At 46.5% G+C, this 13818-nt stretch overlaps 1 protein-coding gene across 5 annotated transcripts in view; it reads right to left on the bottom strand.

The window, feature by feature from the left end:
* DAB1 (DAB adaptor protein 1) overlaps nt 1-13818 on the bottom strand; it is a 424515-nt gene that overhangs the window by 60272 nt on the left and 350425 nt on the right. For all 5 annotated transcript variants that reach the window (XM_082357648.1, XM_082357650.1, XM_082357651.1 and 2 more), the window contains one exon: nt 11616-11675. In XM_082357648.1, coding sequence (XP_082213774.1) covers nt 11616-11675 — 60 coding nt within the window. The remainder of the gene's footprint in view (nt 1-11615; nt 11676-13818) is intronic.

The following is a 13818-nucleotide window of genomic DNA, read 5'->3' as shown; positions in this document are numbered from 1 at the left end:
TGCTCATTAGAGTTGCTGTAGTTAAAGTTCTGTAAATGTTAATGATCTGTAGTAGAGGAATAAGGATAGACTCATAGCAGCAGCAGTTAACAGATAGCCCTGAATCCCATTTTCTTACCATGTCACAGAGCTCCAAGGAATGTGGTTTATGCCCACTGAAGGAGCAGGCGTGCATTGGGGCACCTGTATGTTGGGGACAGTACTGTCTTTGCTTTAGCACAGGTAGCGTGATTGGCAAAGAGTTTCAGGAACAAAATGGATAGAGAGCGCCTCTCTTCTGTTTGAACTCTCACTGCGTTCTGGTCTTAGAGACAGCTGGACCCAGTGGGAAGAGCATTCACTGTGCTTGGGTAGCATGGACCTGCACCCTGGTCTGCCTAAGATCACTCCCATTCCTGCCTACTGTCCTCACGTAATTATTAATAGCAACCCCCCTTTCCGTTTCAAAAGCGACCCAGTTTGGATGATAAACTAGGTCACCCTAGCTTCAGGGTCAGAGAGAGCTGGATTGGATTCTTAGTGATGCCTCTTCCGGCTGTGCTGATTTAACTTCTCTTATCTTCAACCGCCTTTACCGTAGAGAAGAGACCTACATCTTAGGGTTATATGGGAATGTCTTGACGCAGGGCGTTAAGTGCCTTCCACGGGCCCTTGCTTGGCGGTGCTCAACATGTGGTAGTCACAGCTGTTTGCTTTCTTCACCCCACAGCCCTGGCACTCCCCTGCAGGTTCAGCCCCGTCCCCTGTTAAACTTGATCTTGTTGGCATTACTGCTCGGGCAGGGAGAACTGAAGGCACTCCAGCCCCTTACTGCCCCCAGGGACACTAAAAGCACCCTAGAGGTTGAGCCAGGTCTTACTCATCGTCATATTTCTTGAAATACTGGGTACAGTCCTTTGTTCATAGAATAGCTCATAATAATGACTATGGCTAACACTTACTGGGTACTTACTATATGTCAGGTGCTGTTCTAAATGTTTTCCATGCGTTACCTTATTCAAGTCCTCAAAAGAACTCCATGAGGTAGGACAATAGTCATTATCCTCGTGTTACAAGCGAACACACCGAGACGCAGAGAAGTTTAAATAACCCACCCAAGGTTACGTGGCTGGTAATGGAGGGAGACATTTTTCAAGCCTAAGTAGTCAGTCTTCAAGGTTCACCCTTTTAAGTGTCATCCCATGTTGCCTACCAGGTACTGAGTACCTACTCCGGGCAAACATGACAGCGATCACATCTGTTCTCGTATTTAATCCTCACAGGAACCCAGCGAAATAGCTCTCCCCACACTGTTAACTGGTCACTAAGAAGAACCCAAAAGATAAAGCACCTTGCCTGGAGTCACACAGTTAAGAAGTGTAAAGCTCTGTGTTTTGCAGATACTGAGACCCCCACCAGGTGGAAGACACATATGCTGCCCACAGCCCTTAGACCACAGACTGGTTGAAACCAAAAGGTTGATGATGTTGACTCCCTATTACCTCACCACCAACCAATCAGAAGAATGTCCACCAGCTGATCACATACCCCACGATCTCCCTCCCTCACCCTGTCTTTTAAAACCTTTCCCCGAAAGCCATCAGGGAGTTCAGGTCTTTGAAGCACTAGCTGCCTGGATTCCTTGCTGGGCTCTGTGCAATAAATACTGCACGTTCCTTCACCACACACACACACACACAAAGTGTAAAGCTCTGAATTACTTCACATTTTGCGCTCTTTCTGCTGTTACTGCCTCCCAAAGACCAGACTCCCGATCTGCATTCAGAATTTGATCATCGAATAACAAAGCCTTGTTGGGAAGACATGTGAAGGAGCTCCCGTCTACCGGCCCAACTTCTCCCACCCACGGAACTAACTGTGGGTTCCTTTGACAGTGGTTCTCACACTACCCTCTCTGCATCTCTTCCCTTCTAGAACCTTCTGTCCTTCAGAGAGAGGAGGGGAGGGGGCTTCCAGGCAGATGGGCCTTGGGGTTCCAACCACATCTTCTCTTTCATCTATTTGTATAGATGGCTACTGGGCACATTTCATTCAAATAAAGATTTCTGGGTTTTATCAAAAGCTTGAAGACCATCCCTCCAGGAAACCAGTGGTAGGTATTTTAGCAGAGGAGTGGAGTGATCATTGTTTTATCCAGATGTGATTTTTGCCAACACACAACTGAGCACGCAAAGCACCAGACAACTGCTGACACTTATCTCCTCCATATTTGCATCTATGGGAAACAAGTTTCGGGAATGACTAACAGTGAGCTGTCTACAACTCTGTCTGATTCCATTCATGAGAGCCCTCATTTACAACCCTGGGAGAGAAAGCCAGATATCATTCAAGGCGACAATGTGACCCGGCCCCAACGTGAGTCAGGGACTGAGAACAGAGAAGAAGATGAGAGGGATTACTACTGTCTTTGGCAAGAACCTGAAGACAGCGAATGGAAGGGCTGATGTACAAACATTCTTAGAAGTCAGAGCGATAAAACAGCATGTTTGTAAATGACAGAGCTATGGGAGAGGAGTCAGGGAGTTTGGTTCAGATCCCCTGGTTACCTGACCGCCCAGTTTGCCACTTTGGACGTAGCTTGTGTTTGTCTCACCCTCCACATCCATGAGACCTTCTGGATCTACCCTTGTCATCCACTCAAATGTACACACCTCCCCTACCTACCCCCTTTCTCTTGTCTGCAGGGTCTCACCCTCAGTCCAGACCCACCCACAGTGGTCCTCAGTTGCCTACCCCTCACTGCTTTGCCCTCAGAACCATTCTTGCCTTTCCCTGCTCTGTGCTGAATGACAGTGGCTGATCCCTGTAAACTACATTGCCCAGGCTCCCTTGCCAATCCATCTCCACTTAAATTTGACCAACAGGAGGCAGGGGTCAGAAACTGGATGGTGGGGGGGAGGGAGAAACAGTGAATTTCTTCCCTGCTCTCTTTGGGCAGTATTGTTGCAATGGCTGAGTCTCTCCATGGTTTCCACCACACAGCTCCTTTCACTACGGTCTCGGCTCCCACCAGGCAGCTCCCTCTGTGGTCCCAGTGCCTGACGGCAGCCCCAGCTCCTGGGCTCTGCCCACACCACTGCCTTCCTTTGTCCTTTTAGTGCTAGGGATCACTCTAGTAGCATCTTCCAACTGTGACTCATCTGGGTTGGCCCACTGTTTCCCATTTGGCTTTTCAGCTTTTCTAACACCTTGGTAACTAGTTCTGCATGTTCATTTCCCTTTATTAAACTGCCTGGTGTGGGCTCTGTTTTCCTGACAGAGACACATAGGTAACTCCACTAGCCACATGACAGTCTCCTCCCCGCCTGCCAAGCCACCAGCCACAGGCCACCAGAGCGATGTTGAAAAATACAACTCCAACAGTGTCACTCCACCACCTGAAAGCAACAGTGGCCTCCCCACAAGTCCCAGCTTCTCAGCACCACATTTCAGGCCCTTTGCTCCCCGGGGCCGGCTTCCCTTGGTATCCTTGTCTCCTTTCCCATGAAGGCATCCTGTGGTCCTGCCATCCCAGACTGCTCATCAGCCCCTGGCATACGTGAGGCTTTTCCACATTTCAGTGCTTTTAAACATTCAGTTCCCTCTTCCTGAATACTGTTCCACCCGTTCTCCAGTGCCAAACTCCCATCATCTTTTAAGATTATACCTAAACTCTATCCCTTGGGTGAAGACCTCGCTAAACCCACTCAGGCAAAGTTTACTGCCCCTCCACTCTGCTCCCATAGCATCTTGGACACAGCCTTTCACAACCTTGATTATACTGATTGTAATTATTTTTATATGTCTATCTTCTTCTTGAGACCATTAAGATTCTTAAGCAGCTGGTCTTATTCATCTTTATATCTCTAGGGAATAGAACACTGTCTGGTAGGTAGGAGGCTCTTAGTAAATATTTGCTAAATGGATGAGTGAATGAATAAATAAGTGAATAGAAGTTGTAAGGAACTCCAAAAAGTAAATAAATAAAAAAGGGCTTTGTAGCAACCAGATGGCTGGGATTATAAAAGTAATGAAGGTCTGTCACTGCAGGTATGTGAATTGAAACCCAAGAGTCAGAGATGTTCATCTGCACTTATCACAAACTTTGGGGGATTCTTGCTTTGGTGGGAAGGCTAAACTAGATAGCATCTCTTAATGTTCCTATTAACTCTAAGATTCTAGAAATTTAGGATTCTATCCCAGGAAAAATTTTAAGTACAGCTAAAAGAAAGTCCACCCAAGAAACATCAGAAGAGGCAAGCTTCTCTTTCATTTGTGGGAATACACAGATTCAGATTCCTTTCCCTCACTTCGGGATGATATCCTCCCTTGTGACACCTATGTTAACTGTGTTGTGATCATTATAATTTCTCTACAATGTGGTGCTTAATGAGGAAGTGAAACTGACAAATGCTCAGATTAGATTTAAGCCAATTAGGCAACATCTTGATCCAGATTTCAAACTAAAGGAAAAACTAACTGCTAAATTGTGAATGAAATTTTATTTGCCATGAACGATGGGGGATGGGGGTGTAGGGAAGAGTTGTCCAGAGAATTCTTGAAATTCTTCACATGAATGGATTGCCTCTTCCCACAGAGAAATGGAAATAAATCTAGGGCAAGGAAAACCAAGCAGATGCTGATTGTTGGGGGACAGGGGTCTCGTAGAAAAACACAAGGAATTTGGAGGGTTGGGGGAGGGGGTGGCAAAACGGACAGCTTTCTGAGCTTCGGAGGTGGGTGGCTTTCATTGGGATGTGCTCCTTAACATTCAAAAATATCTTTTCAACATCAGGATGAAGAAAGGGTGCCAGGCAGAGTGAGGGTGCAGGAATGGCTTAGACACGGCCACACCCTCATAGAATTCAGTCTAGAGGTCGAGGGAGGTGTTCACAGCCAGGCAGGGAGTGTTGGGCCTCTGGAGCTCTAAGTGCTCAAAAACAATGAGTGATGGGAGATGAGAACTGAGGCCTGAGTACTAATTCTGACCAGGTGAGGGTCAGGTGATTCTGACCAGGAGATGGAGGACTTCGCATTTTCTTTAATTCTAAAGGCAGTATATTTTAGTGGAAATTGTGTGGGTGCCTGAGTCAAAACAACGTAGGGTTCCAATTCTGACTCTGTGATCGTGGGTAAGTTATGGGACCTCTCGAAGCCTCAGACTCCTTGTGTGTAAATGACAGCTACCTCCTCGCAGGGTCGTGATTACTGAAGGAGATGAGCTGAGACCAGAGCCTAGGCTGTCCGTGGCACAGAGCAGATGCTCAGTGGGGTCTGCCTGCTTTTTCCCACAGCTACGTTAGCTTTCGATACGGTACATATGGCTACTGTCCTGGCATCATAAAACAAAGGAAGAAACTGAATGGAGGCCTGGACTTCATATCCGATCATCAGGGATGTTTATCAGTTTCTCCCAGCCTGGCTCCTTTTCAGGATACAGACAGATCTAGAGCCCTGATTTCAAGCTCTCTAGAAGGAAACTAAGGAGGAACAATTTTTTAAGCACCTACTCTGTGCCCAATGCTTGCTCAGTGATATGACTTGATTGTAATACTTGGTAAACTTCTTCCCATCCAGAGCACTAACTTCACAGGGCCAGCCCATAACTTATTGCTGGGTACTTCAGGGTGTGCTCCTTTACAGCCAGGTGATAATAATGAAGATACGAACGGGGCCTGTGGGGTACACGGCTTGGCAGCTGAGCCTCTGGCAGCAAGACGATGAGTTAAGTACATAGGGGCAAATGGAGTGCCAGAGGAGATGAATGATTCTGAGGTCCACCACTATAGTCACCTTTACAGTACAAGGATTCCCTTATAGAACCATTTATCTGCTGCTTGAATACTCCTAGGGGCATAGAGCTCGCTACTCTGAGAGGCTGTCCCTTCTTCTGAAAATCAGCTCAGATGGTCTGAAATTCCTTTCTCATCTTGAGCCCAGTTTTGCCCTCTCTTGTCATTAAACTTGAGCCTTTCTCTTAATCATAGGACAGCACATAAAATAAACAGAAGCAACTAATACATACCATCCCTCAATCTTTACTTCCACAGCGTCTCATAAAAGCGACCCCTCCTTATCACAGGAAATGCTTTCACATTGCCGCGTGAGTCTCACGAAAGGCCTGAGATGTTGGTAGCAGATGGTCATACTTTCCGCTTTGCAGCCCAGCGAAAAAAGTCTCAGGAAGTCGAAGTGATTGACAAAGGGAGGAAAGAACCTCAGGGAGGTCTGATCATTCCTTTCATTTTCTGAATCCGTGTTTCACCAAAAAGAAATTAATGTAGAGGTCAACGTATCCATTTGACAATCTGTGTCCTTCCTATTTACCACGATGCCAAACTTTTCAGAATCTCTCTTTTGAAGGCCAAAAAAAGTTCAGCTAGAATTCACTGGCTCATTATTACCAATAATTAGAAAGTCTTTTATGCCTAATACAACTACATAAAAGGCTTTTAAACTGGGCAATTCCAAAGGTGAAGGATAAAAGATCTTTTTCAGCTCAAAGAATATTACATGAGGGCGTAAGCGGAGGGGAGAAGAAAAGCGCAGAGTATTTCTCAAGCAAAAACGGCATAAGCCATACTAAGATTTAGGCCTGTGTCGTTGAAACAGTGTGACCTTCACGGTAAGTCTCAACCAAGTTCAGTGCTGTGGGGCATAAAAGGGTCTGAAATGGGCCCTTCAGCAGGCTGTGAATGCCCCACTGTGGAACTAGATCATGTCCAAAGGCTAACAGAGTGCAAAAAGCACTAAATAATGAATGCAGACACTTTCCTCCCCACTTAGGAATGTGCATTTTTGACATTCCCAGAGAGGCCAGGGTATTTGTCTAAAGAACATGACAGCATGGTCAGTCAGTTGGCAGAAAGGGAGACTACCTGTCCCCCTTCCCCCAATGTCTTTGAGAGGGAAATTGATGAGAAACGGATGAGAAATTAACCAGGTCTGAGTGCTGCTAAGTAAAGGCAGTATGGACTCAGGAGCCAGGACCCCAGTGATCTGCCCAGAAGTGCTTCCATGCCTCATTTGCCTGTTCAAATCCTGCTCATCCTTCAAGGCTTTGCCCAAGTTGTACCCTCTTTCCTGAAACCTTCCTAACTCTCTAGCCATCCAACATTTCCTGTCAGCAAGCATTTATGACACTGGATTTCAGAGACCCTGACATAGAAATAGACTCACATATTTAAGATACAGGAAAGATTAGCCCCCATGCAAAGCTTTTGACTTCCTGGACCAGGAAGGGGTGAAATGTATATTTCTAGGAGTGAGTGGGATTAATCCTTATCTGGGCTTAGAGTTCCCAGGAAATGGTGGAGGGGAGCAAAGCATGACCTTAAGGACAAATCTGCTGGAAGAAGGGGCTATTACAGGTGCAAAGTAAAATAAGCAAACAAAAGCATCCTAATGTGTTATCTGAGAAAGCAGAACAAGAAAAGGGTCAGTACAGCTGAGCATCTTATGGTCATGGGACAAGGGGGATGTAAAACTACCACAGGGATGAGTAAATGTGAGGAAGTGAAGACATGGAATTGGCTTTCTGCCTGGACCTGGGGCCCAGCTAATCGAAACAAAACTTTGCTCCCATAAGTTGATGCACTGAGGTGGGTAAGAACAATATAACAAACACAGTGAATTCTAACTTCCGCTGCCCTAAAACTCTGAAATCCCCAATACATCAAATTTGCCACCTTACTGAGGATATCTCTGACCATGGAAGAGTGATGACGAGCCACTAGACAGAGGTCTAGACAGGGCTCTAGACAGAGGTTCTAGAGCTGAGATCAAGGGATCCCGTCGGCTTCAAGGACTACAAAAATTTACATGTGCACACGTGTTTCTTTCTGGGGAAAGAGTCTACCAGCAAAATCTCAAAGAGATCAGAAATCCCAAGAAGAGTTACCTTAGGGATAGTGATGATTAAAAGTGATTCCTGTCCTCAAGGAGCTCACAGAAAAGTAAGGAAAACAAATAGAATAACAGCTCACAGCTATTGAATCCATACTGCGCACCAAGCACTGTGCTGATTCACATACTTAAGCTCATCTAGTCTTTAGGCAAAAACTAGACAGGGCTATCATTCACCCCGAAGTCAAAGTCCAATGGCTCACATGGATACATTAAGGGAAAATAATCCTTTATGATCATTGCAAAGAGAAGGATGGAGGTATCCCAGAGGGGCTGATTACTCTGGGGTAAGAAAGGCTTCCCAGAGGAGGTGTCTCATCCCCTAGAATACTTGGCAATCCCCAGCTGGGTGAGAACTGTTGGCTGGTACCCTGCTTGTTAGAGCAACAAATGGAAATGTTTGCATTTAATCTACTCCATATCCCCGTAAGGGTTTTACATAAACGTTTCCTTTAATCTTCTAAACAAAGCTACAAGGTAGGCGTTACTTTCTTTTTACAGATGAGGACATTGAGGCTTAGCGATGCAAAAAGCTACTCAAGGACCCTTAGTAGGGCCCAGATCTGACTCTGAAGACCGGGTGGCCATTTCTTTGGGGGCTGGTTGGTGGCTTTCCCCAACCAGAGCCCCAAGCTGAGTTCCTTATTAGGACTCCATGCAGACCCGTCCCAAGGAAGAAGAAACCAGGTGGTCCCTAGACCAATAGGCCATTGGGCAGTCTCCCTTCTTGTGGGAAACTTGTGGGAGCCCCAAACTCCCTGGAAGCTGCCTAACATGGTCTACTGTGGCTGTGTTTGGTTTGTCTTTCTGGGTAAGGAGCAAGTGGTGAGGGAGCAAATAGCGACAACATGGCAGGGATTTTCGGGGCACAGAGGTATCTTAGGGAAGGTACACTCAGCAGAGAGGCAGGGCTTCCGGGGGAAACCTGGAACACAGGAAGATGTCAGAGCAGCGGGGGACATGGGGTATGTAAAGCACCTCTGGGAGGTTTAGGCAAGTGGGACCAACTTTCCAATACATAGACTATTATCTCCTCAAATCATCTTGCAAGTTAGGTTCCAAAACCCCTTTTGGAAGATGAGAACACTGAGACTCAGAGGGGCAAGGAGACCTGTCAGATGTCCCACAGGCAGTAAGGACAGGAACTAAGATTCTAGCTGCGTCCATCTGCCTCTAACTTGAAATTGTGCTTTTCACTTCCTGCCTCTCGTAGGCTTTTATTAACACTCAGACAGTTCATGGAAAAGCCATCATCACCATCAGATGCTTCTAGGACTTTATGGAAGAGTGGGTTGGGAGCCACTGTGGGCCATTCAGGCAGCTCCGATATTTTCCAAGCAAAACCTCAGTATGTATAGTTAATGACTATTTTGGAATCAGAATAACAGGGAATTCCCATTAAAAAAAGTAGCAGGGATTATCATAAATTCCTTCTACAGGGTAGAGTCATTCATATATTTATTATATATATGAATATATATAATAAATATATACTATTCCTAGAGCAGCTGTGAACCAGACCCTGGGCTTGCTCCTGGTAACACAAGGACCTCAGGAAGCTCCTGGAAGTAATGAGGAAGAAGAAGAATTCCAACACTGTGTGGTCAGAGGTATTCCTGGAAGAATGATAGGTATGGAGGCACAAAGCAGAGGTGACGTGCTCACACAATTGGGAGAAGTAAAGAAAGTCTCCCCCAAAACACAATGCTTGACACTAAGCCAGGATTTTGGGGGAAGGCGTGACTCCCCCAGGAAACTGTAGAGCTCCACTGAGCTGGACCAGGAAGGGGCAGGTCAGAGATACAGAGAGGCTGGGACCCGAGTGCCAGGTACATCAGGCTGAGGAGTCTGAAGGTTTTTTTTTCCTTCGGAGCTAATAAGCATGGAGGTGGTGTGGCCAGACGGGGTAATAACTTCACAAAACCAAGGCGGCAAATGGAGCATGTTTCCTCATGTATCTAAGCCTGTTAGGGGCAAGTGAGGCAATTTAGGCACAAATTGAATTGGAGGGAGCTGTGTGATAGGGGCTGGACCTAACTGAAACTCAAAGAGCAGACTGGTGTCTCGGTGACACGGAGGCTTGATTAAACGCATAGGGCTCGGGGAGAAAAACTGCTCTTTCCCTGATTGGCACCACACTGCATGCCTTCTACTCTGTTTCTAGGCTCGGGGTTTTTTTAAGGGGCTGGTATTCAGACATGTCTTTTCACTAAAACTAATGTGCATTGGGTTTTGGAAGCAGTATTTAGGTGGGATATGGTGGTTTCAAGGTATTGGCAGAGTGGGGTAGAGAAACGGACATGGATCAGAAAGAAAGTTCTCTAGGAAAAAGGGGAGCAGAGGCAGGGAAGGGTAAGAAGGGACCAGAAAGACTCCCAACTGGGGAATCCAGAAGCGCAAATCAGGAAGGAGCAACAAAGGCTCGTCTTGCCCCTCTAGCCATTCAGTGTTTGAATCCCTACTCCCTGCCTCCACCCCATAACCTTTCTGACAGGTGGTCTCCAAGGCTCTGCTAGTATAGCTCCAGTGACAGGGAGCTCACTCTCTTAGGGGCCAGAGCTCCACCCTTGAGCAGCTCTGACTGTCAGTAGGTCACCCTCACTCGGAGTTAGAGCTGGCTTTCTTGTAGCGCCGCCCACTGGCCTTGGTTCCAAGAGTTGGCTGATACAGAGCAGTATAATCCCCCTTCCATTTAATGGCCCTGTGGATGCCCATCTCCACATTTGTGGTTTCCTTTCTCCAGGTCAAACATCTCCAGGCCCTTCAGCTGCCCCTCATATGGGATGGGGTTTCAAACGCTATTATTAATCTCATCTTGAAACATGCAGGGTTGTCTTTATGTCTCTCACAGTATGGGGTCCACAACTGATAACAATGGTCCAGATAAGGTCATTTAGCCTCATAACAGCTGTTAGGACCAGAGCTGGGATTCTTGAGGGTCAGCATGACTTCAAAGCCCATGCTCTTTCCACCCACTGTTGAATGAGATCAACAGTGACTAAACGCTGGGGCGTTCTTTTTACATAAGCTGTAGCAAAGTCACATGTCCCCCTACTCAAGAGTCTTCACTGGCTCCCCAGGGTTGCCTGGGTTATGTGGAGGGTGCCTTCTGAGTGCCAGCTGAAGGTCTTAAATATGGTTCTGAGCCCAGCAGTGGCACAGAGCTGAGGATTTTCCTTCGTGTCTCAGATTTCCAGGAGTCCCACTAGCAGATGGGGTCCAGGTATACAGTGGGTCCTCTGGGTTCTCTGCGATCCCACGATACCTGGTCTTTTCTACAGTGTGCTGCCCATTGGCTGGACCCTCATACACTCCAAAGGCTTTGGCCAGCCCTTCTTCTGACCCTCTGAAGCGTCTCGACCACTTTCAAATTGGGTGGACAACTCTCTTCCTAGAACCAAGAACTGCCCCCTGCTTGACCAGGTATAATGAAGTCTTTGGCTGGAGACTTTTTCCATAAAATGCCTGAGGCTCTGAATCCCTTGGACACAGTAGTTTGCATGATTCAACTCATTTCCACTCATGGGGCCAGACCTTCATGCACCCCCTCCTTGGCCCCATCATTTCCGCCTCATGCCCCCTTCCCCCTGACCCACTGAGGAGTTCCCCAGCAAAGCCATACAGGTTGGGACGCGTATCCAGAAGGGCGGTTCCCTTCCTCAGACTGCAGACATAGTGTCAACATAAAGCCGGTCATGGGAACCCAAGCAGAAGGGAGGAGATATACTTACACTTACAGGTTGACTTTTTGGCACATCATAAACACCTTCCTTCTTTTGGCTGGTGGGAACCTATGGAAAAACCAAATGTGAGACAGTCAAAACACTCTGGTACGACGCTTTCAAAGAACCAAGCAACTAGGCTTCCCCTCCAACGGCTAAGTATCTGTGAGGGGCCCAACTTCCAGAAGAAGGGGCTGCTGGGATCATGAAAGCAGTGGGTGAGGCTCCTTCTCTCAGGAGAACTGGAGGAGGAGAGGGAGGATGTGAATCACTCCATAAGGGTCTGCCACGGGGCTCCTCATAGAACCACAGAATAGGAGGCAAAACGCAGAGACCTCAGATATCATGGGGTGGAAAAAATAATCCTCATCTCACCGAAGACAAAAATGAGGCCCAGGGAGGTACTAGGAGTTGCCGAAAGTGATTAAAAACAGTTTGCAGTGGAGCTTGAACTAGTCCATGCTGATTTGAGATCCAGGCTATTTAAAATACAGTAAATATCAAGGTCCTAGGACAAAGTACAGCTTCTGTTGGGATCATGTACAAACCATCTGATAATCACCAAAGGTTTCTACTCAAGAAAAGGGCCCATCAATGGCAGGAAAAGCATGAGCGAGAATCCAGAAAAATCTCTGATGGTTTTTAACACTTATCTGTAACTTCTTCCCTCCCTCTCTTCTCTTCCTCATCCATCTGGTCTTATTGGGCCACGTGGTAACTAGCAAGCCCTAAGCAGGTCACTTAGCTCCTCTGAACTTCACTATTATAAACTGGAGCTACTGACTCTGCTACTGGCTCACGTTATTGAGAGGATCAAAGAGAAAAGAGAGTAAAGAATCAAAAACTATTAGGTACCGTCATACTGTAAAGTGTTAGAATGATAATTTCCTTTACCATTGATACATTATGTAAATATGTATCTAAATACATATGAATAACTGTGGATGCGTGAGATACTTTTCAAATCAGTCAAACAGGGGCGCCTTGCTCCGAAACATTCCAGTTGGAAAGCAATCACTAGTTCATCCTCAGCAACTAGCAAAGCTTAACTCAAACCTCCATGGGAGGCATCAGCCAGCAGTGGTTTTCTAAATGTCTGATAACCTGTCTTTCTTTCCATCAGACAGAGAGCCCCTTAAAAGCAGGCACAGTGCCTAACAGCCAGTAGGCATTCGGTAGGTGTCTGCCGGGTAAGTGTACCATCGAGGATTGTAGAGAATAGTGAAGAGAAAGACAAAGCATCTTTTAGGCTGGGACCAGCTAACCACACCATTCTTCTTAGATAAGTAAGAATTTGAGCTTATTCCTTGAGTCCCTTTGTCATTTTCACTCTCATTTACCTTAAAATCCTTACAATAACCCTAAGAAGTTGTTATTATAATCTGCACTTTATGTAGTAGAGAGTGAGGCTCAGAGTTGTTACGGAAATTTGCCCAAAGCTTCAAAGCTGGTAAGCGATCAGATTCAAATGTAGCTCATTCTGGCTACCGAACAAGACATTTATCACTAACAGTATGAGCTAACACTGCCAGGGCACTTTCTATGTGCCAGGCATCACGCTAGACATTTGTGTTTACATACATTCTCATGTAATCCTTGGGACAAGTCTTATCAGGTGAGGATGACAATTGTCCCCATGCTGCTGAGGAGGAAAAGGAGCCCTGGAGGGGGTCCCTCAGTCCGTGAATGGAGAGCCAGGAGCTTAAGCCTGGGCGGTCTGCCTTTGAACTGCTACAGCATATAAAGCTGCAGCTCACCCCTGTCCCCACCATTCCCACAGCAGTTTCAGGTGCCTCTTTTCCTCTGACATCACATTCTACACTCCCAGAAGCTCGTGCACATTCTTGCAAAAAATATGACTCTGAGTGAGCACGGCTGCGCAAAAGATGTGCTTTCAGAGCCGCTTCTGCAAACCTTAGTTTGCTGGTAGCCCATGAAGAATGTAATTTCTTTGCTCCTGATAACTGAGCTCCGGCTAAAAGGAATACTCTAAGAATGCCTACAGAGTCCTTGTTAACGAGGGCCGATAAATTACCAGCCCTCACTTTTATTTTTACTAGCTCACCCTTGCCTGAGCAAAACGAACAGTGTTTTTCTGTTCCCCGTAATTCACTGCTCACTATGGGCACTTAGCAAGTTGAACCACAGCTGACTCTCAATTATGCCTGCAAACGGAGGAGAAGCAGTGGATGGCGAAACCCAAACTGTGCAT

Source organism: Balaenoptera borealis (genome assembly GCF_965194805.1).
Source record: "Balaenoptera borealis genome assembly, chromosome: 1".
NCBI lineage: Eukaryota > Metazoa > Chordata > Mammalia > Artiodactyla > Balaenopteridae > Balaenoptera > Balaenoptera borealis.
Note: the sequence above shows the minus strand (reverse complement) of the source record. Positions and strands in the feature narration are given on the sequence as shown.